Source organism: Centroberyx gerrardi, chromosome 5 (assembly GCF_048128805.1).
Source record: "Centroberyx gerrardi isolate f3 chromosome 5, fCenGer3.hap1.cur.20231027, whole genome shotgun sequence".
NCBI classification, from domain to species: Eukaryota; Metazoa; Chordata; class Actinopteri; order Beryciformes; family Berycidae; genus Centroberyx; species Centroberyx gerrardi.
The window spans coordinates 3,878,710-3,904,855 of record NC_136001.1 but is presented as its reverse complement, the minus strand read 5'-3'; the positions used below and the strand labels follow the sequence as shown (position 1 = coordinate 3,904,855).

General features: G+C 41.0%; 1 protein-coding gene across 3 annotated transcripts; it reads right to left on the bottom strand.

Moving 5' to 3' along the window:
• Nucleotides 1-638: 638 nt before the first annotated feature.
• On the bottom strand, nt 639-24,961 carry znf76 (zinc finger protein 76). Of its 3 annotated transcripts, none has more exons than XM_078283841.1 (13): nt 24,937-24,961; nt 22,427-22,521; nt 21,812-21,895; nt 21,535-21,612; nt 21,211-21,413; nt 19,526-19,600; nt 17,334-17,450; nt 16,407-16,608; nt 14,935-15,114; nt 14,017-14,220; nt 5,067-5,176; nt 1,454-1,567; nt 639-1,298 (listed from the first exon to the last, which is right to left on the bottom strand). In XM_078283841.1, exons 2-13 carry the CDS (start codon nt 22,497-22,499, stop codon nt 1,194-1,196), a joined length of 1,545 nt encoding a protein of 514 aa, XP_078139967.1. In that variant the 5' UTR covers nt 22,500-22,521; nt 24,937-24,961; the 3' UTR covers nt 639-1,193. The 3 variants fall into 3 exon arrangements, with proteins under 3 accessions (XP_078139967.1, XP_078139966.1, XP_078139968.1); XM_078283840.1 differs by having other exon boundaries at nt 24,860-24,937; XM_078283842.1 differs by lacking the exon at nt 19,526-19,600 and having other exon boundaries at nt 24,860-24,937.
• Nucleotides 24,962-26,146: the final 1,185 nt, after the last annotated feature.

The following is a 26,146-nucleotide window of genomic DNA, read 5'->3' as shown; positions in this document are numbered from 1 at the left end:
AGTCCAGTATTGATCAATTCTACAATGAATACTGTATGTAATAACTGCATCATATCCACTGGACGACGATTGGTGCTCTGCAAAATTTGGTTCCCCCCCCTCTCCATGTCAGCACTGCCTCGACTTCCAACTGGAACAAATAAAAGTATAAAAGTATAAAAGTACAAATAAAAGTATTATCACAAAAATGTAGATTAATTAAAGTCATGAGCACCTGTGTTACCGGCCTGCTTTATCTAAATATCTCAGAGAACACGTAAACTAGAAAGAACATCATTTAATTGCTGTTGTAACTTCCTCATAGAATGTGATCTTTCTGACCAAACATACTAGAATATCTCAGAATAATCCTTGTGAACTAGGAAGTTTCAGAGTTTTACAGAGTCAACACATTTCTCAGAACATTTCCATTGTACCTGGCTGAGACCGCCACCTTCTGATGAAAATGAGGTAACAGACTTTAGACCAAATAAGCTGATGTTGCGTGTCGAAAATAATCAGTTAATATATTTTCTCTTATCCCCCAAACTACGCATCATACCAGATCTTTCTTTAATCTTGAGTAAGCATTTGATCAAGTTTATGTACCCCCAATAAATGCCCAATGACACAACTTGACAAAAGATAGAGCTCATTTATTTTCAAAGGTACACAAACCTTGACAAGCTATATTAAACCGTTTGTGCTTTAACATCTGCCCATTCACTTGCAGATGCAGCAAATAAGGCAAGCCCTTCATCTACTTCTATCTCTTATTCAGACTCTTCCTACATCTCTAGTCCTATTGATAGAACTGTTTGCTTCTTCCGCGAGTGCTAGGCGAGCGGTGCTTAGCTGTGAGGGTTCGGAGCTGAAACTCCTGCAAAGTCAATGTGAAACCACAGAGAGGCGTCCAAAAGGCAAAGATTTCACAGCCAGCAGGCAAGAACGGAGCACGAACCAACAAAACCAAAGACCTCTCTGCTCACGTCTCCGCATTTCCAGCTCTGTCTCCCTGACAACCGCTGCCACGTCTGATTGGCCGGTCGGATGTTCTGTCGTGACGTTCTCGATCCGGTTCTCTCCGCTGACTGCCAGTCGTTCGGGGAGAGATTTGTTGTGGTGGAGGCCCTGGAGCTTTGCCAGAGTTCAGGGGAGCGAGTGTGGCAGCGTACCCAGACTACGGTGCTCGATGGCTGGTGTCAGGTCTGCGGTCAACAGCCTCCGTCTGCCGCTTCTCCATCCTGGACCAGACTGCCATGCTGGATGGCTGCCGTGGCCATGCTGATGGCTTCATCCAGTGTCTGCTGCTCCTCCAGCTGCACACACACACACACACACACACACACACACACACACACACACACAACCATTTAAAGTCAGTCTACTGTCCAACTCTAATATGGATCTGAATGCATCCCAATTCTGTTTGTGTGTGTGGTGTGGTATTATGTAAGCAGTACTAAACACTGACCTGTACTGCTATCTGGGTGCCATTAGCTGTGGCCAACAGCGCCACCTGCTGGTAGTGGGAGGTTGAGACCTCCGAGCCGCCTGCCATGACTCCCTCTGATGTTACTATGGCAACCTGGGAGGAGGGAGGAGATGCGTGTGACATTTTTGCTGTGATGGAGGAGTGGAACGTAAAGGAAGGAGAGCTGAGGGCCACGGCAAGAAAGACATGAACGTATTTGTTCGCAGTGCAGACTACATGAAACGCTGAATATTATATCAGACATGTTTAGTGGTAGAACCAACACATAAAGATGAACCTGTATGAGGTGAGTCAGAAAATTTTGTATATTTATGTCACAATTTGTGGACTGACTATAGATTCAAACTTTGAGCAACAAGTTCTCTATAATTTTTATATGATAGACTACTGGAATAAACGTTTCTGGAATAAACGTTGCTTGGATGACAGTTGACTCCATCATTAGAGTTGATGGTAAGCTCTGGCATAATTTTATTGTTATTTTTTGTTCTGTTTATTTTCAATTAATGCTGTCACAAGTACAAAGTGCTTGAGAGAATAAAATATATAAAAATACGAACAATGAATAAATATGCAGGACAGTCTATTAAAAAGTATGGTAACACTTTAGATGGAGGAACACATATTAGCTATTAACTATGGGTTTTCCCTCAATAGTTTCATAATTTCCCTCAATAATATGTGATACTAGTACCTTATAAGCCCCATACTGAGCAAAGCACACTAAAAGCCCAATTTATGTGCAAAAACTTCCTTACTGACTGCTATAAGCACTAATTAGGAGGCTGTTGAGGGAAAACCCATAGTTAATGTGCTATACTTGTAGAAGACCATAGTGCAGAATAAGGTGCTAATCAGTAGTTTGTAATAACTAATAAGGAACCAATACATTACCAATATGCATGTTTTTAACAAATTTATTAATAGTTAATATGTGTTCCCTAATCTAAAGTGTTACCTAAAGTATTATTAGGTTACCACCGCTGACGCAGTAGTAACCTGATAATAATAGGAATTCCAGCAATTACAGGGTTTCACTACTACATAGTGAACCTCTAATAATAGTATTAGATGACACTCATTAGAGCACATGCCTCTGCCAACACTATGCAATTGTTAAGATTTGCCAGTTCCACCAGTTGGATTTTTACCAAAAGTTAATAATTTCTTCCATTCCCCATTGTCCCATAACGTATTTCACATCACATAGTCACATGGTTCTACTCTTGGAGATGCTCCCTGCTGCAGTAATGCAGCATAATAGCATAGTAATACATAGCACATGATAAATAAGATGCAGGGAGCATGCAAATAAACCCGACCCCAACATAGAGCTGAACCATACGTCAAGTCACTAGTATGGGTTCGGCCTTCCTGAGGAATACCCATGCAACATAAGTGAGCTATAATATGTATAACCATTTTGCATACAACACATCCTTTGATGCCCTTCTTATCTGTAGTACTGCAGGGCAGGAATTGAGTTTCCTCTAGAGAATAGGCACATGGTGCCCCCTTTAGTGTTCGTCAACAGCACCTACAGATGTACACAAAGGCAAGATACTGCTTACTGTATCCTGGTGCGTGCAGAATATTCTACCTGTAGAGACAAAACTATGTGTATGGTGGAGCACCCAGCGCTTCCTGGAGTACCAGGATATCCAACAACTAACTATCTCTTGGGCCATCAGTGGCTTCTGAGCCTACTGCACATCTCAGAGCACGTCTGCAGATAACCAAAGACGAAACCAACATCTAAAAAGGGTATTCTACATTTATGTGAGAGTGAGAACCAGCCAGCCACCTACTACGCAGAGCAAACATTTATTACGGGGAAACAATTAAAGCACCATCTTCGAGCTCAAAGCTTTTTGGGCGGCAATGAATGCAATGGTCGAATATAGCAAGCAACTGTGCACAGTGCAATAAAACCCCAAAAACAAAATTGCTTCACAATCACGAGAAATAAAAGACTGAATAAATTACATAGATTAATACTATGTCATAAATCTAAATTTTGGGACTGGGGGGATTCTGTCATATTAATGTAAGGTCACCTGCTATAAAGACTTGAAATCCCTAATGTAAAAAAAAACTTCAGGGGTCTTGCAACCTAAAATATACACTTTTAAATTTCAAAATCCAACACTTTTTCCAAACCTTAATTTGTTTTGATTTTAAGATTTTGGTTGGTGTTCAGTGTGATTTATTTTTGTCCATGTACATGAAGGTTATTCCTCACAGCAAGAAATATCAGAATACGGGGCTCTAAAACCGCAAAAAATGTGAATCTGTATGTATCAGGGCAGTACAACAATATTTTTCCATACTTTTCCAAACTTATCAAAAACCCTTTCCATACATTTCTAGACTTTCCAGGCCCTGCATTATGTATTTTATGCTAACTGTCTGAACAGTATAAGAGCACCAACAGTTACTTTTGGCACAAATGCTGTCACACTATCGATCAATCCATCAAGGTATGTATTGGACAAAAAAATATTGTAACACTTGTTTATCTCCTCGTTCTACCACACCCCATGATATGTTTTGTAGTTTTATGCTGCCACAACACCACATGCCGTCTTACCAACCAAGCTACTTTTAAATTTCATGGTTGTGATACAGTATAAAGTAGGGAGAGTTACCAGCTTTAAGCTGCATATTTTGTTGTCTGACCTCAAATCAGGCTTTCATTTATAGATTTATTTACCAGTTTAAAGGATAACGTTGGTGTTTTTTGATGCATTGCTTACCGTCAACAAATCCTATGAAAATAACAAAATCAACAATGCGTTTGCTCTACTCTCGTTACTTTCTGACTTCCCACGTACCGTTTTTAGCCGTCAACCCGGAAGTCATTGGCTCCAGTTGTAAGCTAAAAACCTTGAAATACAGCTCACAAAGACATAGTTTCAATTTTAAAAATTGCTAACTGTTACCATGAAAAGTCAGGCTGTTGTAGTTATTACCAAATCAAATTCAAATGGGAACAAATTCTTCATTAGGCCAGGGACTAGTTTCGGTGCTACGGAACTACTTTCCTGAGATCGCAAAGTGTTTACAGCCAGCTTATTAAGTTGTTTGAGGAAAAAGTCGGCTGGCCCGGTGCATCGTGATGATGAAATATGTTGCCCAGAGCAACGGCATGGCTCTTTGACGTGTTTTTAATCATTTTTTTAATACAATGGAGTTCTATGGCTGCTGGGACATGGCTTCATTGGGCACTGGCTACATGGACGAGACTTGTTGGCAAAACAAATTCATTGCTGATTTTGTTATTTTCATAGGATTTGTTGACGGTAAGCAATGCATTAAAAAACACTGGCCTTATCCTTTAATCTAGAATAACATTTTGCAGGTATATCAATGCTTAAAAAATGAATAATGATGCTTTATTGAACATGACATGACACAAACATGCATTTGTTCTCCTCTTATTGACTAATTTCAATGTTGGGTGAAGGATTTAAGTGAGTGTGAATTTTCAGGGAGATATTAGAGGTGTTTATGTACTAGTTGGGTAAGGTTATAGGCTATAGTATATAAATAAATTTTAGACAGATTATAAATAATTGGAGGTAGGACCAACCTGACCGACAGTCTGACAGTCGGAACCCAGCTGGGACCCCTCGCTCTGCTCCACCCCTTCCAGGTAGGAGTCCTGTGATTGGTCCAAGGCCCCATCCATCACATCTACATCTGCCAATAACAGCCACACAAAGAGCCAGAGGGATTAGAGCGTACATTTGCAGTTAGCATTATAGTGACTGTCAAAAAGGGCTTTAGTTTTTGAGATACCCCTACCGGAGGTAGAACAAAACACAACAATGTTTTTCCTCATCTCTAAGGTCTCCCATATATGAAATGGATTCTTGTATAAAAATATTTTACTGCAAAAATGGTTAAATTGATAGATATTGTTATACACCCCAAAACTAAAAAAGAACCAAAATATAGCCTGGCCGTATGGGAGTTGAGACATATAAACTAATGTAGATTAATAATACAAGCTCCGAGAGCTTTCAAACTCGACATGCTAGCAGTCAGAAAGTTGCTTAACCTAATAGAAAAAACTGGATGTGAATATCTTGATGCATGTAGGAAATATAGACCTATGAACACATACCTAAAATAAGCGGAAATGTAAAAAATGAATATCTATGCAGAATGTTCTCATTTACTTTGTAGTAACTCTGCCATGGATTGTCATAGAAACGTAAATGTAGCTTGCATAGTCAGGGAGTTACATCACTAAATGTATGAGGTGTCCCAAACAAAAGAAAACGAAACATTGACATAATGAAGTCTCCAGTCTAACACCCATTATTATCATTATCAGGGGTGAGAAGAATATTGACAAATTCAACTCGAGCAGAAGTAATGATACTACAGAGAAAATTCACTTGAGTAAAAGTCAATGAAATTTATGAAATGTCCCAAACAAAAGAAAATGAGAAATTGATATGAAGCTTGCAGTCTTCATAAAATACACGCAAATCCAACTAAAGTATAAGTTATGCTACTGCAGAGAAAAACTTACTAATATGTGATTGATTTAGCTTGCCTGGCTGAGGGAAACCAAGCGCCACTCATCTGATGCTCAAGGTCATCCTCACAGCAAATCAATCAACTGAATCAAGTCTGTTTGAGTTGATCTCATGTAAAACACTTGGCTACTGTTAGGCTACCAGTTGGATCCAGCTGTAGCTATAGCTGTATCGTTGTCTTCATGGATATCTTCATAACCTGACCAGGGCCGGTTTTAGCCTGCTATATTAGGGTGGGCTGGTAGAAATAATAGGTGGGCAACTTGGGCGGTAGGTAGCCCAGAGGTTAGAGAAGCAGACTAGTAGTCCGAAGGTTGCCGGTTCGAATCCCTGGCCAGATGGCACAAACATCTGGCAAAATGACAGCTGGCAACCGGAGGGTTGTCAGAGTCAAGATCAGATGCATAGTTGGGTCCAGAACCTCAATTCCGTGACCATTCTCTGGCTAAGATGTTTTGATGATTGATTTGACTTCTATGGACCTTTTATAAAAAATTTAGCCCCAATATCAAAAATATTGTGGTCACTGCCCTTTAAGAAAATTGTTGTTACTCCCCGGTCATCACACTCTTGTAATCCTGAGGTAAAAGTATCAAAATTTTCATGGTATTTTTATCATTATATGTTGCTATTTCCTTAACGTTCCCACCCAGTTAGGCAAAAATAAAATGAAAATTGAATCACATTTCATAATCTTAAATTATATTTGTTAATAAAGGCTAATCAAATTTCATATTTGCTAGCTTGATCACAATCGCTACCAGTTGCTAACTTTAGCTGTCACACACACACGCACACACACGCACGCACGCACGCACACACAGCATTAATAGTGTGTGTGTTTGTTTCATATATATTCATATAACTACACATGCGCACACTAACACACACACACACACACACACACAGCTAAAGTTAGTAACTTAGCAACTGGTCGTAAGCTAGCTTAGCTAGCTAGTGATTTTGATCACATTTTAACATTGTGCCAACCAACCCCGTGATGGGGCTGGTTGGCACAAATGCACAACATGACTTTAATCACGAATCACCTAATTTTAGAAAACATTTGTGTATAGTATATACAAATTGTATGACATTATCAACATAAAGTACATGATTTAATTAGACTTTTGGGGAATTGCCTCTGTTGAAATAAGCACCAATTCAATTAAACAATACTTACAGTCACTATAAGTTAAACTATAAATTACTTCTTGCGAGACCGGGTGTTCAGTAAGAATACCTCCCTCCATGCACGCGTCCCTCTGACCGCTTGACGTTTGCCAAGGGGCCATGCACAGAGAAGCCCGGGGAGGAACTCAAGGCGAGAGCTGCTGAGATGGAGCGGAGCGCTCTCAAGGCAGTGATCGACCTGGTTGAGGTCAGTCAACTTGTGAACCTCCCCGAGTTGCTGGAACATCGTGTTGTCGAGGAGTGTGTGGCCTTATTCAACTCCAACGGCACATACAGGAAGACGCAGAAGAGCAAGCTCATCCAGAAGCTCTCTCTCCAATCTGTAGATCTGCAAGAACACTACATCGCTCTCGTCGACATGGGCATGATCTGGAGGATGGCAACTCCATCAGCAGAAGATCGGCAGACGCAAGATGGCACCCCATACAAGTGGTCGGACTACGTCCACAAGGTGTCATCCATCATCCTTGCCTGCCATGCTGACCGTATCATCTGTGTGAACGACCCGTACGACGCAGCATACTCGACTAAAGATGACGAGCAAGACCTGCGAGTACAGGGTAAGGCACATGTTCCCAACACCTACATGAAATTGGGCGACCCCTTCCCCTCTGCCAGAGCGTTCAAAACGCTGCTGCGTCAGCAACAAGGGGCGGCTGCAAAAACTAATATGCAGCTACCTGACCGACCTTGCACAGACTGTGGATGCAGAGATTGTCTACTCTGTTGGCTCCCACTGCACCAACTTGTCAACCCAGCAACCGATGCAGAACTACAGCTTTGACCAGTCTGAGGCTGACACCATCCTCTTCTCTGCTTACGCAGTTCTGCGCGAGTCAGGCTACAGTGGCCCTGTTGTCATTGATACAGCTGATACCGATGCCTATGTCGTGGCAGTGGTCATCTCGCAGCAGCTGCCCGGTATGCTCTGTATCAAGAGAAAGCAGGAGACAGTCTTCTGCCGTGGCCTGGTGACTGAGGAGATGGCAGACTGTATTGTGCAGCTACACTGTATTACAGGCTGTGATGCCAACTCAGGCTTCTACGGCAAGGGTAAGTCGTCGGTGTATGACGAGGTGGCGAAGAGCCCTGTGGCACGACGGCAGCTCTCGCGGTGCGGAGATAGCCTTGACCTTGAGGAGGAGGTGGTAGAGGAGCTCTTCGAGTTCACACGACATGTGATCTATGGCGACAAGAAGAGTAGCACCATGGCTGAGGCCCGTGCCGCGAAGTGGAAGAGAATGAAGAACAAATCATTCATCCGTCTCCCTCCAGATGCAGATAGCCTACACCAACACTGCCTCCGCGCCAACTACTTGGCGTATCTAGTGCGCCACCCCTCCCTGAAGTGCCACCCCTCGCCACTCGGACATGGCTGGGAGCTGGTGGGTGGTCGCTGTCGCCCTGTCCGCCACACGCGACCTGCTCTCCCGACGCATCTACCTGCACCAGGGCCAGCTGAAGAGAGCGAGGAAGATGAGAGTGAGGAGGATGATGAGGAGGAGGGAGATGATGATGTACAGAGGAGGAGGGGGGATTCATCGGAATCTGATGATTCAGAATCTAGTGAGGCAGAATGCTCTGATTCGGACTGATCATATGACATGCTTTAAGTGGTTTCATTATTCAACTATTCAAGTTACAGCTATTAAAAAGAGCTTATTTTGAAGTATAATTAGTTCTCTTGTCATACATTCATCAATTATTTTACTGCAAGAGATCCTTATGGAGGTAGTTTGTTTTTTACCTTGGTACAGCAGTACCAAGGTAAAATGGGTTTTGACTTCCTTACATACTGTAAAAATGGCAAACCCCCAAACACCACATCTTACCTTCCCGTTCAAAAGTTACGTTTTCACTCTACTGGATGGTGGCCATCTTGGATTTCTGGGTCAAAATGATGTCATAACGTCAAACTGATGTCAGAATCGGAATATTCGTGGTCGACTTACACGAAAAAGTGTCTTCATACATAATTCTAGGTGCTCTGGTTCAAAAGTTAATTTTTCAAGATGGCGCCAGCGGCCATCTTGGATTTGGCCCCTCCCAAAAATCCTGGGATTTTTGGGAGGGGCCAAATCCAAGATAAGGTAAATATTTCAATAAAGGTGTTCCATTTCAATTTCAAGCTGATTCAATTGTATCTTTGTTTCCATATATGAAATGTATCATAAATATATTAACATTATAGACCAGCACTTTTCCTCAAGTGACTTTTCTTTGCAGTAACATTGAATTTGTCAACATTCTTCTCACCACTGATAATGGGTGTTAGACTGGAGACTTCATTATGTCAATGTTATGTCAATGGCAGTGACCACAATATTTTTAATATTGGGGCTAAATTTTTTATAAAAAGGTCCATAGAAGTAAAATCAATCATCAAAACATCTTAGCCAGAGAATGGTCACGGAATTGAGGTTCTGGACCCAACTATGCATCTGATCTTGATTCTGCAATTCCCCAAAAGTCTAATTAAATCATGTACTTTATGTTGATAATGTCATACAATTTGTATATACTATACACAAATGTTTTCTAAAATTAGGTGATTCGTGATTAAAGTCATGTTGTGCATTTGTGCCAACCAGCCCCATCACGGGGTTGGTTGGCACAATGTTAAAATGTGATCAAAATCACTAGCTAGCTAAGCTAGCTTACGACCAGTTGCTAAGTTACTAACTTTAGCTGTGTGTGTGTGTGTGTGTGTGTGTTAGTGTGCGCATGTGTAGTTATATGAATATATATGAAACAAACACACACACTATTAATGCTGTGTGTGCGTGCGTGCGTGCGTGTGCGTGTGTGTGTGACAGCTAAAGTTAGCAACTGGTAGCGATTGTGATCAAGCTAGCAAATATGAAATTTGATTAGCCTTTATTAACAAATATAATTTAAGATTATGAAATGTGATTCAATTTTCATTTTATTTTTGCCTAACTGGGTGGGAACGTTAAGGAAATAGCAACATATAATGATAAAAATACCATGAAAATTTTGATACTTTTACCTCAGGATTACAAGAGTGTGATGACCGGGGAGTAACAACAATTTTCTTAAAAGGGCAGTGACCACAATATTTTTGATATTGGGGCTAAATTTTTTATAAAAGGTCCATAGAAGTCAAATCAATCATCAAAACATCTTAGCCAGAGAATGGTCACGGAATTGAGGTTCTGGACCCAACTATGCATCTGATCTTGACTCTGACAACCCTCCGGTTGCCAGCTGTCATTTTGCCAGATGTTTGTGCCATCTGGCCAGGGATTCGAACCGGCAACCTTCGGACTACTAGTCTGCTTCTCTAACCTCTGGGCTACCTACCGCCCAAGTTGCCCACCTATTATTTCTACCAGCCCACCCTAATATAGCAGGCTAAAACCGGCCCTGGTCAGGTTATGAAGATATCCATGAAGACAACGATACAGCTACAGCTACAGCTGGATCCAACTGGTAGCCTAACAGTAGCCAAGTGTTTTACATGAGATCAACTCAAACAGACTTGATTCAGTTGATTGATTTGCTGTGAGGATGACCTTGAGCATCAGATGAGTGGCGCTTGGTTTCCCTCAGCCAGGCAAGCTAAATCAATCACATATTAGTAAGTTTTTCTCTGCAGTAGCATAACTTATACTTTAGTTGGATTTGCGTGTATTTTATGAAGACTGCAAGCTTCATATCAATTTCTCATTTTCTTTTGTTTGGGACATTTCATAAATTTCATTGACTTTTACTCAAGTGAATTTTCTCTGTAGTATCATTACTTCTGCTCGAGTTGAATTTGTCAATATTCTTCTCACCCCTGATAATGATAATAATGGGTGTTAGACTGGAGACTTCATTATGTCAATGTTTCGTTTTCTTTTGTTTGGGACACCTCATACATTTAGTGATGTAACTCCCTGACTATGCAAGCTACATTTACGTTTCTATGACAATCCATGGCAGAGTTACTACAAAGTAAATGAGAACATTCTGCATAGATATTCATTTTTTACATTTCCGCTTATTTTAGGTATGTGTTCATAGGTCTATATTTCCTACATGCATCAAGATATTCACATCCAGTTTTTTCTATTAGGTTAAGCAACTTTCTGACTGCTAGCATGTCGAGTTTGAAAGCTCTCGGAGCTTGTATTATTAATCTACATGAGTTTATACACTCACCGGCCACTTCATTAGGTACATCTGTTCAACTGCTTGTTAACACAAATATCTAATCAGCCAATCATGTGGCAGCAACTCAATGCATTTAGGCATGTAGACATGGTCAAGACGATCTGCTGAAGTTCAAACCAAGCATCAGAATGGGGAAGAAAGGTGATTTAAGTGACTTTGAACGTGGCGTGGTTGTTGGTGCCAGTCGGGCTGGTTTGAGTAATTCAGAAACTGCTGATCTCCTGGGATTTTCACGCACAACCATCTCTAGGGTTTACAGAGAATGGTCCGAAAAAGAGAAAATATCCAGTGAGCAGCAGTTCTCTGGGCGAAAATGCCTTGTTGATGGCAGAGGTCAGAGGAGAACAGCCAGACTGGTTCGAGCTGATAGAAAGGCAACAGTAACTCAGATAACCTCTTTACAACTGTGGTGAGCAGAAAAGCATCTCAGAATGCAACACGTCGAACCTTGAGGCAGATGTCACTTTGGTAGCCGGTTGACACTGAGCTGAAAGCTGATACCTACCCAGTATTAGTAAGGCGTACCTAATGAAGTGGCCGGTGAGTGTATGTCTCAACTCCCATACGGCCAGGCTATATTTTGGTTCTTTTTTAGTTTTGGGGTGTATAACAATATCTATCAATTTAACCATTTTTGCAGTAAAATATTTTTATACAAGAATCCATTTCATATATGGGAGACAGAGATGAGGAAAAACATTGTTGTGTTTTGTTCTACCTCCGGTAAGGGTATCTCAAAATTTTGGGGGCATTGTCACTAGCCTAATACACAACAACCGTGAGGCTTGGCAGCACTACGCTCGAAAATATTGGCCGCCTAGTGGAAGTGGGTGTGTTTTTAACAGATGCATTCTGTCATCACTTATTTTGTGTTTCAACATAGCATGCAACACAATACAGGTGTTGTCATTAACATATATTTCTGTTTCTGTTGTCAGATGAATGCACCACTATAAAAAAGTGATTTGATCGAGGGTCACAAAATGGTAACAGCACAGAAATTACCGTTAGCCTTGGTTAGCCAGTTAGCATTTTGTGACCCTTGATCAAATCACAAAAACAGAAAGATGTGTCAATGACAACACCTGTATTGTGTTATACGCTCTGTTGAAATACAAAGTAAGTGATCACAGGCAGTTGGAGGCCACAGAAATGTTGCTTTTTAACATTGCTGGTAACGGTGAGAACCGATCCATACCCTGTTTTATCTTCATTTTTGTAATCCTATGATGATGAGTCGTGCTGCTGTCAAAAATGTACGTGAACCGGAAGTCAGACACAGAATCACCCGCTCAATACACAGAAGAATGAGAATGAGAAACCGGGAGAAACCGTTCTTATCTTTCATTTTTCTTTTCCTACACTTGTTTTTTGTTTTGTGAATCGCGGTGTACATAAAACGCTGCTGTTATGGGGTGTTTAATAGTGACAGTAGGTATATGGACCGTATATGGCGGGTGTTCGCTTTACCATAGCATTGGTCAGCCTTTCAGTGTAAAACAGCGTTTTTCACACAGCAATATCTCTGTTATTTCACAACCAATCGCAATGCCTTTTCACAGGTGGACTTGTACGCCCACCAGCTCACCATAAACCAAGTTTGATACAATTACGTCGAGTTGTTTAGATATTGTGGACCCCTGTGAAAATCAGCCTCAAAAGTAAGCCTTTTTAATTGCGCTAAAGTAACTCCAGCCCCTTTATCTGTCCATCATTACATGGCGGAGTGCCTTTTTCTACTCTCATGGCTATGGACTTTATTAAATTTGAATGGGACCTCAGAATTTAAACATTCTATTGATTCTGAGTCCATAAAGATAACATGGTGAAAAGTTTTTGTTAGCCACATTTAATGCTTTAATTTACCATGTAAATGCTGTAGGTAGCTTACAGACAAATGTATGGCAGTCAGTCCGGTCAGAGGGTAAACTGTCAAAACACGTCTTAACCATTACCACACAAATGATGTTGCTGGTATTAGTGCATGCTGGTAAGCAACAGTAAATTTTGCCTTAGGAACCTCATCGGGTGTTAAAATCACTGGGTTGGTGTTAGCATTTGCTAGCCCAAGGCGCAAGGTGCTTGTCTGACTTCCAGTTAAGAAGCAGAAATATGATGTGGACCATGACATCGCCGCGGCGGAGCACTATATATAAGAATGGCGTGAAGTTTCAAATGGGCCACGCCCACAAAGTGCGGTACAAGCGATATGCCCCGCTCTATTTCTATGGGCAAAACAAAAAATCAACATTTTCTGTGGTTGCTTTTTCTGTATTATCAAAGAACTGCATTATCATTAAAATATTTATTCTCTGGAAGTCACAAAATGCTAACAAGGTGGCAAACTTCCGTTCAAGAGAGGAGTCCTCTTGCATTTTGAGACTTCAACTTGACAACCGTGAAAAGGTAACGACAAATTATTTACACCATATACATTTCACATAAATTATTAGAACACAGAAAAAGCAACCACAGAAAATATCGATTTATTGTTTGGCCCATAGAAATTGGATAGGGTTTCGCACTTGCACCGTACTTTGCAGGTGTGGCCTTTTTGCCGCGTCATCGTCATTCTTATCTACTGAAATGAACGTACACGGACAGTCACAACGGCCATACCTTCTACGTCCTCTGCAGGTCCGAAGTCTCCATGTGTGGTGCGCTTGTGCATGGCCAGGGTGGAGGTCTGCCGGTAGGTCTTCCCACAGTGGTTGCAGCTGTAGGGTTTGCAGTGGGTGTGGACCACATGGTGCTTATATAGAGATGAATACTCTGTGAAACGCTTCCCGCAGCCCGGCACTGTGCACAAGTAGGGCTTCTCTCCTGAAAACAGGGAGAGAGAGACATGATTAGTGAGGAGCAGCACGTGCCAAAACCACAGAAACTTTTATAACACTGCACTGTTTATACCTATTTATATATACTGTATATATTTCATATTTAATCATTATTATTTTAGTAAGCAATCAAGACGTAACATCTGTAGGTAACCACAACAAATGTTACAAATCCATTCCTTTCCCACAGTTCCCACTTCTACTCTACTGAATGTGTTGGAATTGTCAGCAGAATATTTTAACATAACTCAACAAAAAATTGTTTTATTTCTACTGTTTTTTACTGCTTATTTTATATTCTAGTTGTGTGCTTATATTCCATTTTCTTCTTCTCTGTTGATTTCTATTATTTGCTGTTGCAACAACCTAATTTCCCCACACTGATCAATAAAGTTTCATTTTACCTTATTTTAGAATTGGAAATTGTAATTATTTGGAAATAGAAGTTTCTGCCAAATGTGATTCCTCAAAATACCAGCTTGACCATGTCAAAGTAACGTACCTTGTCAAAATAAACTTAGGGAAACAAGTGAAACATGCCTAGCTGCATTTTTGGTCTCACTTATCTATCCATAGATACCAAGGAAGTTTTATATATAGATACTAGTCCAGCTACAGCCATCACAACCACAGAAAACTAGTTTGGTATCGATAGCCAGTAATGATAATAGTATCAGTATCAATAAAATCCATGCAATACCTGTGTGTATCCTCATGTGGTTCTTGTAGTTGGTGGCGCTGGCAAAGCCTCGCCCGCAGGAGGGTTCTGGACACAGGTAGGGCCGTTCTCCTGTGTGGGTCCGGAGGTGAACCTTCCTGATGTTGGAGGTGGTGAAGGAACGACCGCAACCATCAAACGGACACAGGAAGGGCTTCTCACCTGGAGGACGATGATAATAAGGATAGATGGAGGTAAAAAGGCAGACGAAAGAGGGATGGCCACAGTATATTTGCTGTGGAAACAGACAAGGCTTCGGATGGATAGATACAGGTAGAAATGAAAGTGTGGAAGGAGAATAAACAGAGAGAGGGGGATGGGGAAATGGGTGGACACATACAGGAAAGGATGAAAGAGAAAAAGTAGAGCCAGAGGTAGGCAAATTTGGTAAACATTTGTCAAAGAGCAAGCAGTGGAAACCGCCACCATCAGGCCGATTTGGGTAATATTTGCTGTGAAGCATTTGCACATCATTATCTATCATTGTGCCAAATTGCATGTCTCTGTGATGTACCACTAGTGTCAACTTTACATTTTTTTCTTAGGACATTGGACCAAGACACAGCACAACAAATTTCAACCATTTGGGAGTTATGAGCATTTGGTTACTGTAGCACCATCTACATTCAAAATGAGCCAGAAAATCATGGGAATTTTCATTAACTTATAATGGTTCAAGAATTATAGGCCAAAAAGCAAAATTGTTTATTGTAGCGCCCCCTGTTGGCCAATCATCACAATATTTTAAAGGTTGGCACTTGGATAGCAGTAGCACATAGGTGCCAAGTTTCAAGAAGATTGGGCTAACCATTACTGCCAAGTAGAAAAGTGAATTTAGAGCTGTGGTACCTGCAAAATATGAGATACCGGGCTGCTAAATGAACTGCTAAATGAACTGGTGCCAACCAGTTAACACTGACACCCATATGGGTAAAGCCCTCTTCGGGCAGCATTAGTATTACCAGGTGAGGTCGGCAATGTGAGTTTGCCTTTGCACACTGGAATTTACTGGGAGACCGTGGTAATCCAGGGACTAGCCACATTACCCACAGTACAGCAAAACTAACAAAACTCTTTTCAACTGGCCCCATATCTCTGTAATGCCAGATGCAGCAGCTCCTGCCCTCTTTTTCCCTATTTTCTCAATTTTTCTTGCACCAAGTTGTTCTTAAATTTCTTTCATTGCATATTTTATATTTGTGTGCTTAAAAAGGAATAGCATCCCGCACACTGTCTATACTTGCAAGATAATTTAATACGACGTTTCGGTCATCTTACCTTCATCAGGCAAACATAATTTCAGCCTGAAATTTCAGCCAGAAAATCACAGATGTTTTCGTTCTAGACGGGATAAAATTCCTGTTGTCCTGAGGTAAAAATGACCAATCACCAGACCTCCCTTGGTAATACTAATGCTGTCTGGAGAGGGCTTAAGTCTACATATTGAGTCTTACCGGTGTGTGTGCGAACATGTTTCTGCAGGTCTCCGGAGGTCTTGAAGGCCTTGAAGCACATGTCCTCAGGACACTTGTAAGGTTTCTCTCCGGTGTGTGTTCTCAGGTGGGACTTCAGGCCGTAGGCGGTGGCAAAGGCCTTCCCACAGGATGCCATGTCACACTTGTAGGGCCTAACACCGGTATGAGCCCGCTCATGGACCTGAAACAACAACCAGCATACACTAGCCAGACAGCTACACCTCGACACTGCTGCACAATTCTGGTTAGGTGTATTATTTTTCAAGTTTTAAGTGGTAGTGAGGGATCTGTGTTTGTGATTTAGCTTATTTAGATTTAGTTTGGGTAATGGCAAAATGTGTCATGCAGGGAAACACTTTGTAGTTTCAGTTCCATCTTCAAATGTGCTATCATTTGCTGTTTTGATGGAAAAAACAACGTTTAATTTAATCTTAATGACTGGATTTTAAATAATCTTACTTGTTATTTCACGTTATTACAAGGCTTTGTTCAATACTCAGTTCTGATCGGCCAGTTGCATTTCTGAGGTCTGTTACAGACCTTTATTTCTAATCAAATTAACTGGCGACACCTTGTGGTAAAAATACCTTACTGTTTGGTTACTACAGACAGTCCTGAAACCTGATAAATTTGTTTAGCTTGTAATAAAATTGTTTTAAATCAATATTTGATGTCAAATGATTGACTGACAGGCTCACTGTACCTTATCCCTTACTTATTTAGGGTTACTTCATTGTTTTAGTTTTGACATCTTTAATAATCTAGCTGATACTTGAGCTGGTGACAATACTACAGTCAAGAGGCAGGTATTGTGACAAAACTAGTAGGTGTCTAGATGTCTGACTTTCAAGCTGTGAGCTGTATTGAGGCGTACATATGTTCATGTGTGTGTGTGTGTGTTTGTACCTTGAGGTGGTGTGCTGTGGTGTAGAGTCGTCCACAGCCTTCATAGTCACAGCGGAAAGCTTTCTCAGCGATCTGTTGGCCTTTGGAGGAGCCCCAAGCCTTCCCCTCATAAACCACCTACAGAGAAACACACCAACCTAAATACATCAAATACTGTTATTACCAATAGAGTACGTACATGACTGCACATGCTGCAAACAAGAACATTTGGAAAAAGCACACTTGCATGCACACACGTTCCTACAGCCTGGTAAATCCCAGGGGCCTCGTGCATAAAAGTCTGCGTAGATTTCACAGTGAAAGATGGTGTATGCACATCGTCACAACATCGTTCACCTACTTGAAGCGAGCCGGAGGAGAAAGACGCGCATTCACACATCAACGTGGTGCTATAGAGGGTTTTTATGCTAATTAAAAAAAGTGCCTGTATCTATTGGCTTCTTTAGAATTACAAAAAGTTACAGTTATTTAAAGCCCTTATATTAAGGAAAAGTTCTGGAAGGAGGAAGAAATTGCATTTTCAGTGTTGGAGGAACTTAAAATTGAAAATAACAATGGCAGATGGACTGTGGCCTTTCTAGTGTTACAGGGTTCCCACACATTTTCATGGATAAAATTTCAAAACTTTTCCATGACTTTTCAAGGATCCCTAATAGAATTTCTATGTAATGTGAGGCGGTGACTCTGAATCAATACCAGAAATTATTACTACACTGGACAAATAGGACACACCTCTTTATATTGGATTTTAGTGCTTTAGAGTCACTGCATCACATTACATTGAAGCTATTGAAATAAAACATGAATTTTCCATAAAAATATTAATATAAAATACAACAAGCACTAAAATCCAATATAAAGAGGTGTGTCCTATTTGTCCAGTGTAGTAATAATTTCTGGTATTGATTTGGAGTCAGTGGGTCACATTACATGGAAGCTATTGAAAAAAAAACATGAATTTTCCATAAAAATATTTATAAAAAATAGAAAAAGCACTAAAATCCAATATGAAGAGGTGTTTCCGATGTGGCCTGTATAGTAATAATTTCTGGTACTGATTTGGAGTCACATTACATGGAAGCTATTGAAAAAAATGCAATTATTTTTTATTAAAATATTTATGTAAAATAAATAAATTACACATTAGCAATCAAAATAAGTGTGCTACATCAATTTAGTATAATTTTTTAATCATAATTTTCACTAATATTGTCAAGTCAGCATGAAGGTATTGAATGATTGTTTATAATGATTGTTTTTGTGTCAATTAAACAGTAATTTATTGATGGTCCCCAAGTCAGCCTTGGTTCTTGGTGGTGAGCTAACCGTCCTCCTACTGCCAACACTGGGTGAAACTGAGTAAGAACACGCCGCTGTCCGGAGTAAATGTCCGTCGAATATCCAACTTAAAACTAACTTCACCGCGGTGCACGGACCGCTGATAATGCCGCGCGAACATGAAGTGAAGAAACGTATGTGATAGTAAACAAAACGTTGTCACGCCTCGACACATATTAGAGCTACAGAAAATAAATTTGCCGTTATGTTACATTACGTGGAAGGTTATCCACGGAAGATTACTGTAACAATTAATTTCATTACACACAACAAAATTCCATGACTTTTCCAAAACTTTCAAGGATTTTACTAATTCCATGACTTTTCCAGGCCTGGAAAACGAGATTTTGAAATTCCATGACTTTTCCAGGTTTTCCATGACCGTGGGAACCCTGGTGTTAAACATTACCCACATAAATAACCAAACTATTATGGTGTATCAGCAGAAATAATTCTGGTTTTTCATAGACCACTTCATAGACAGAGCACAGTGAATTGAGTGAGAATGTGATTTTGAAACATTTGGAGAGTTTCACTGCTTTGCCGCGCATGGTCTAAAGTTTGTGGGACGGCATGCACACTCTCACGTAAAATTTATTTTTATTACATCCCGATGTATGCGTGAAAACTGCAGTATGCAATCGTTTTGTGCGTACGCAACGTTTATACATGAGGCCCCTGGCCTCTATCCCAGGCACTTTCACAATTTTAGCAGACAACTAGATGTTTAGGACAGGACTGCATGTGACAGTTGGTTACCTGTAGAGTAGACTAACACAAAATCGAGCTGTATTTGTCTGGTGAATGGTGAATGGTGAATATTTCCCAACCTGACACACACACACTTACTTTACCTGGACAGCGTTATTGTCAGGAAGACCATTGCTGTCAGTCCTGCTTTCATCCACCTCTACCTGTGATCCACTCATCTAGAAGACAGATGACAGGGAGTCAGATGCTGATACTAGGCGATACTGGGTGGTACTGTCTGACAGTAGGTGATACTGTGTGGTACTTGGTGGTACTACTGTCTAATACTAGGTGATACTGGGTGCCACTGACTGAAAACAACAATCTGAGACAACATTTTGGTTAGTTTTCCCTTTACACTTTACTAGTTAAGATACATCTTCAGTCTAGAGCTAGAGTAGGTAGGTAGCTGGTGAATGTTGCTGCCTGTCTTATGGTGCTGTAGATTAATTATGGTATTTATTAGGGCTGCCCCCTAATAGTCGACCAAACGTTAGTCGATGAGAAAAGTCTTAGTCGACCAAGTTTTCATTGGTCAGTTAGTCGCAGGAAAAAAAAAAAAACCCAAAAAAACCCCTCAAACTCCATTCGGGAGCTGCGCCTTGTCGTTAAAAAGTTATTAGACCAGGGTTGCACTTGGTGGGTGTATTGCTGGGGACCCAAGGACGTGCAGTGTTGGATTTGGTGCAATTTGGACACATGACACGTTCAATATTAATAAACTTTGAATAAACAAGCGGACAGCGCTCTGTGCAGCAGCGGGGCTCAAAGCAAGTGACTGATAGCCTACGCCTATTGTGTGTTTTTTTTGGGTGAACCAGAGTGTATTTCACCGGTGTTTCTGACCGCTAGAAGCCGCTTGGGTGTGTTTTTAAAAAAAAAAAAAAAAAGTTTTCTAATTAAATTAATATCATAAACGTGCGACGACTAGTCGACTAATGGCTTGAACTAACGACTACTAGTCGACTAGGAAAATCTTTGGTCGGGGGCAGCCCTAGTATTTATGATGGTAACGGTATTTGTAAACAAAGACATATTGACCCTGTTCCATGGTGTATTGAAAATAAGTCGGGACATATAATAAGTCCGTACATATAACAATATATTTAAAATGGGTGGTCACCCAGGTCCGCCACCACAGGTAGTGTCAACCTGTGGGAAACACTGCTATATGAATGCTCACCTTGCATTATGGCACAAGGGATAGTAACATCATATCCTGTGTATTGATAAATGCTCCACAGTGCAACTGTAGACTTTACACCCTACCTGCTTTAACGCAGTGATTCTCAACCTTTTTCACATCAAGGACCCCTAAATTAGTACACATTAGGGCCCCCATTTGATGAGATTTTGTCTCTTGAACCCAAATCGGAGAATATTTTTATTGTTAGATATGATTTTGTCCAGAATTCCATGACTATCTGTATTGTAGGTAGAGAGATAACAGAGAAACTATGATCAAAACAGTCATTCTTCTACATTCTCTAATTGTGTTAACTTCTTGTAAATGAAACAATGGTGAAGACTAACAATTCATCAATTTGCTGGGGACCCACTGGAACCCCCTCAAGGACCCCTGGTGGTCCCTGGTGGTCCCTGGACCCCACGTTGAGAACCACTGCTCTAACGCATGTTCAGCGGCTGCAACAGGCTGCTTGTGATTTTCGCTTAATTCCATTGCTCACCATCCATATTACAATTTCAAAAACCGCACGATCCAATCTGGACACACTCAGTCTAAGGTGTGGAGACGTGCCACACCTCGCCGGGCCCAAAGACATCTCACCTTCACGGTGTAGTGCTCCAGTGTGACCATGGAGTCGGCCTCCACCAGCGCTGCGTCCTCGGCAGCCATCTCCTCCAGGCACCCGGCAGGCTGCAGCGTCAGGACGGCGGCCCCGGCGGAGTGCAGCGTCGGCGGGTAATGGATGTACGCCATGCTGCCGTCCTCCAGCTGCACCGCCTCCACCGCGCTGCGGTCGTAACCGTCTGCACGGAGGCAAGGGTTAGACAGCTTGCCAAGTCATTGTTTTCTTCATATTCTCATATTATTCCAATTTGTTAGAATTTGCATACAAAGTCATGTACCATGTATGTACCAGTACCCTACCTTTGAGTGTGTGGTGAATGTAGGCAGTCGTCCCGTCTTCAAGCTGCACTGCCTGACCATCCTCAAATGGCAGAGGCTCTGTCATTAAAAAAGACAATTAATAAAAAATAATGCACAATAACAAAATGAACCCAGAAATACAAAGTACATCGCCAATAGCTGTTTTTTTAAGAAAGTGTTTTAGGCTGGATTTGCTTCAACAGTCAGAATCCACTCCACCCAAGAACATTTCCACAACGCTGCGTGCATATGGAAAAGGTGACGAATGTCTACAGACCTTTCTGCTGCACTGTGACCTGCTGGATGTAAGCAGTGGTCCCGTCCTCCAGCTGAATGGTGTCTCCCTCCACCAGGTTCCCATCTGACACACAGAAATCCTTTGTGTCCAGTAAGGATGTTAACAACAGTGTCCCCAGTTTCCCGTTTTAGTTATGCGCTGCAGGACGCTGGGAACAGCCTAATATACCGTAGGCCCAAACAAAACACTAAGATACTGTATTTGTACGCAGTCACAGCAGTGTCTGTTATGCCAAAATTTGTTTCCCTTACAAAATGGCGGTGTTTCTTCACCTCAATTTCACACCAGGGAAGAATATAATTTACATTTTTGTGGGTTGTGTTCCTGTCACTGGCTTTTCAAATGGTAAAACAACATTTTAAAAACATTTCACATGCTTAGAAAAAAATGAAAGTAGCCTAGCGAAAGAAACTTACTTTACTTACTCATAATGAACAGAGATCAGATCAAATTTGTTTGTGATCTTATCTCAAACCACAAACGTCCATTGAGTCTACAAGGTGTCAGGCTATATATAGGTACACTTGTCATTTATTATGTGCATTTCCCCCATTTTTTTGTTTGTTTTAATACCAATTGGTATAATGGTCTCACCTTTGATAGCCTGCTCAATGTAAGCAGTGGAGCCGTCGCTCAGGGCTACAGCCTGCAGACCCAAACTCTCCATCCTCCTGCTGCTCCTCTATACACTGCATACAGACATTCACACACACACACACACACTTAGAGAATATCATCCCAATCCATCAGCCCTGCCCACACCATGGTCAGAGCTTGTCATTCTGTATGGATAATTTATAAATGACACACTGTTTAAGATTTTGGTTCAGGTGGATGTGAAGTGATACAACAACCATGAGGTTAAAGGTTAAAGTGGGGTGTCCCATCCCTAGTAATTAAGAGGCTGTAGATTCACCCTATTTGCCCAAATTAAATACTGGTGTTGATATGGTCACTGGTGGGAAAAACGTGATAAATCCCACATGGGGCAATTCAAAGGACTCAATTTAAGCTAGGTACAAACAATCATTATAAACAAGACCAAGAATTCACATATCACATAACAAAAAGAGACAGGACAGAACAGGTTACCAAGATTAAGAGTAACCTGTCCTCTTCATACAGGAAGTGATGTATCCAAACTTAAGAGTGAAATCCAAACTGTTAAAAACAAAAAAATGTCTAAAAAGCAGCAAGCGAGCGCACTGGACTCATGAACGTTAGATTGTCCGCTCCTTTTATAAGCCTATTTTGCAAATGCTATAACAAAAATAAAGAATATTGTAAGCAAAGCCTCACAGTGTGCAGTTGGATGATTTCTTTATATGGACTATTGTGTATTCCTGCAACCAACTGGCACCTGATTATAAATGGCTGTGCACGGGCGTCTTGACTGCTCTTCAAGTATTTGTTTGTCTGCTGGAGCCCAGGAATGCCAGAGGGGCCCATACAAAATGAATAATCATAAATTAATTTGAAAACTACGATAAATGTTGTTTTGCAAAACACGATGCTCACAGTATAATCAGTATGTTATCTTGAAAAAAAATTTAAAAACCAAGCTTTCTGTCAGTAGTTGTGTTCTACTTGGATAGGAACTATTTTTTCTCAAAGACGCACTACCTTCTAAGCCAGTGTAAGCATCCACGAGAGCCAGGAGAATCCGGATTTACGGATCTAAATGTTGAACCAGTGTCTAACCACTTTGGTTAGTGTGTTGTTTTAACAGAGGACTTATCTAACTACCAGTGGTTGGTAAAATGTCTTGTATGCCATGTGTTTTTTAATTGTATACCAGTTTGAATTTGTGGTCGATAATTGGCTGGTTAAAAGCTAGCACTTACACTAAGATAACATGCCTTAGTGATAACCAGCTTGGCACCATAGGCCAATAATAGCAGGGGTTCATGATACAGGGCTTTAATGTATTTATATTATTTTTTTCAGTGGTATTCACTTTTTGAATGTTTGATTCCCCTGGCCATGGCAATTTCTGTCTGGTATAGGCTGAAAACCATCATTTTTTAATATATCTCGGCTTTAGCTTTGTACGTTCAAGAGATACTGTTCTCATACTCTTCACATAATCGAAGCAGACTTATTGTACGGCCTGAAAGAAGAAGTCACGTGACTCCAATTAGGTGCATGTCGGAAGTTGGAGTTTACGAGGAACACTCAAGCAGCATCTCCTGCATGAGGAGAACGCCAAGACAAACTCTATTAAAAATCTGACAGTTTAATGTCGCTTTGATAATCAGCAACCTACATACACGGCAGAACCGACGTAAGACCTTTCATGAATCATCACCGTCCGCTAGTATATTCGGCATATAAATTAGATACTAACTCTACCACGCAGCACTTTATTTCAAGATTTTAGAATTGGTTCACATTGCTCGCTAGTTGGTGGAAGAAGATCGTGAGAATAACAGATGAAGCAGCTGTGGAAGTTATTTTTTAATGGAAAAAACTGCTCCTTTGTGTGCTGGATACATGCCGAAATGAAGAATGGCTCCTATAGATTAATTTAAGATCTGAAGTTGTCTTCTACCATGTATGTTGGTTTGCCGATAAACCGGGAAGCGTTAACCTGCCACATTTTGAATGGTGTTTGGACTGACGTTTTCCCCATGAGAGCGGTACGTAAGCCCAGAGCAGCTAAGTGGCTGTGCTGCTGCCAAATGGTACCGTTTACAAATGTATTAAAGGTTCCCAAGACTATTGACATAACGGTATAAGCTAGTTAGTTGGTTAGATATATTAGCATGGAACATTTAGCCCTCAATACATGCGACTATACACATCATGCTAGCTAATTATCGGCTAACTGATTCATTGAAGGCTCACTGTACCGAGCCTCATTTGACTTCACTAACGTTTGGCAAACGGTTTGCCCTCGTTCAGCCATTTGGCGACGGCAGGCAGCTCACTGGGTTGGAACTGGGGCTAATGAGTCTCTGTTTTTGAATAACGATTGGCTGTATGCTTAAAACACTTAAGCAATTCAATTTCTATTAGCTTCTTTACCCTCCCAGTCCCCCATTTTCTATCCCATCTCTCCCTCGGTTGGCTCAGGCTGCAGCAGCGCAAACTGGGATACTCACCTCCAGCAGACCGCCATGACCCAGCCCTGCCCCGGAACATGAATCATCGCCGGCATACCGCCAGAGGAGGAGTGCCATGCTATCCAGCTGCAGACTAGCGGAACGCGATGGAACGAAACGCGCCTCTGGCTGTACAACGCCTCCAGATCGGCCGGACAGAAATTAAAACCGGCTGTGCTTACTTTAAAAAAAAACATGCACCAGTTTCACTTCATGTTATCGAAACAATGCTGTTATAGAAGCTGTTTCAATCGATATTTCTTGTTCATTTTTATGTTAGTTTTAGCATTAAACTAACTTCCGGTTCAGCGGAACATCGCCTTCAAAATAAAAGCACCAAAATTGACAGAAATTTAATACCGGTATGTATTATTCAAGTCGAGATGAAACGGCATTTCGAGAGTATCTAACTTCCGTATCGTGACGTATTTCCGAGTGAAACAGGAAAGACAGGCGGGACATAACGTTGGGAGGAATTTGATTTGAACGTTGAAAAGTGGGTGTGCTGTTGCTAGCTAGCTAACTAATGAATCTTAGCCTCTTAGCTCTGTGCGCTAAAAGTTGAAGATTGATTGATGGGTGGATGTCATGATATTATTGGTTGAAATTAGTTACGGGCATGCTTACGTAAGCACACGGCATATTTTGTTTTACAGGAAGAAAACATGATTGAATTTTGATATAAGAATACAATGAAATTGATTTTTGGTATTTTTTTTGGCATATATTGTTAAATAGGTGCACAGTATGACCGGGGATGTGATCTAAAAGGGTTAAAAAGGCATTTTTCATTTCATCTCGTCTTTCAGTGAACATATGATTTCAAACTAAATTGAAAATCGATGATGGTGATTTTGAGTTTACATACGAAAATTTGACTGCACGGAATAGTGGTGGTTACTAGCATGACATGGCAATTGTGCATATTTCAGTGAAAATAATGACTGAACACACGCGCATACACACAACTCTTTCTGACTAGCTCTACAAGTATTGCATTTATGGGAACATTTATTTCTTCCTCACAGTGAAGGATAGAAAAGGAAAGGATATGATCTTGTGAGACAGGGCCATTGCTTTAATGTACAAAAATGAGAATGTCAAGGCCAGTGATCCACAGTTCACTGCAGAAGTATCGGGCAACTTCATAGTAAGGATCAACTCAAGATGTTCTGGGCCCCTTTTTTTAAATCAAGAAACCGGTCCACGG

Coding starts and splice junctions, on each gene's coding strand:
- znf76 (XM_078283841.1), bottom strand. CDS start 22,499: ATGGAGAGTTTGGGTCTGCAGGCTGTAGCCCTGAGCGACGGCTCCACT. Junction 21,613..21,811: donor GGTCACAGTGCAGCAGAAAG/GTCTGTAGACAT, acceptor TTTTAATGACAG/AGCCTCTGCCATTTGAGGAT. Junction 19,601..21,210: donor TGGAGCACTACACCGTGAAG/GTGAGATGTCTT, acceptor TCTGTCTTCTAG/ATGAGTGGATCACAGGTAGA.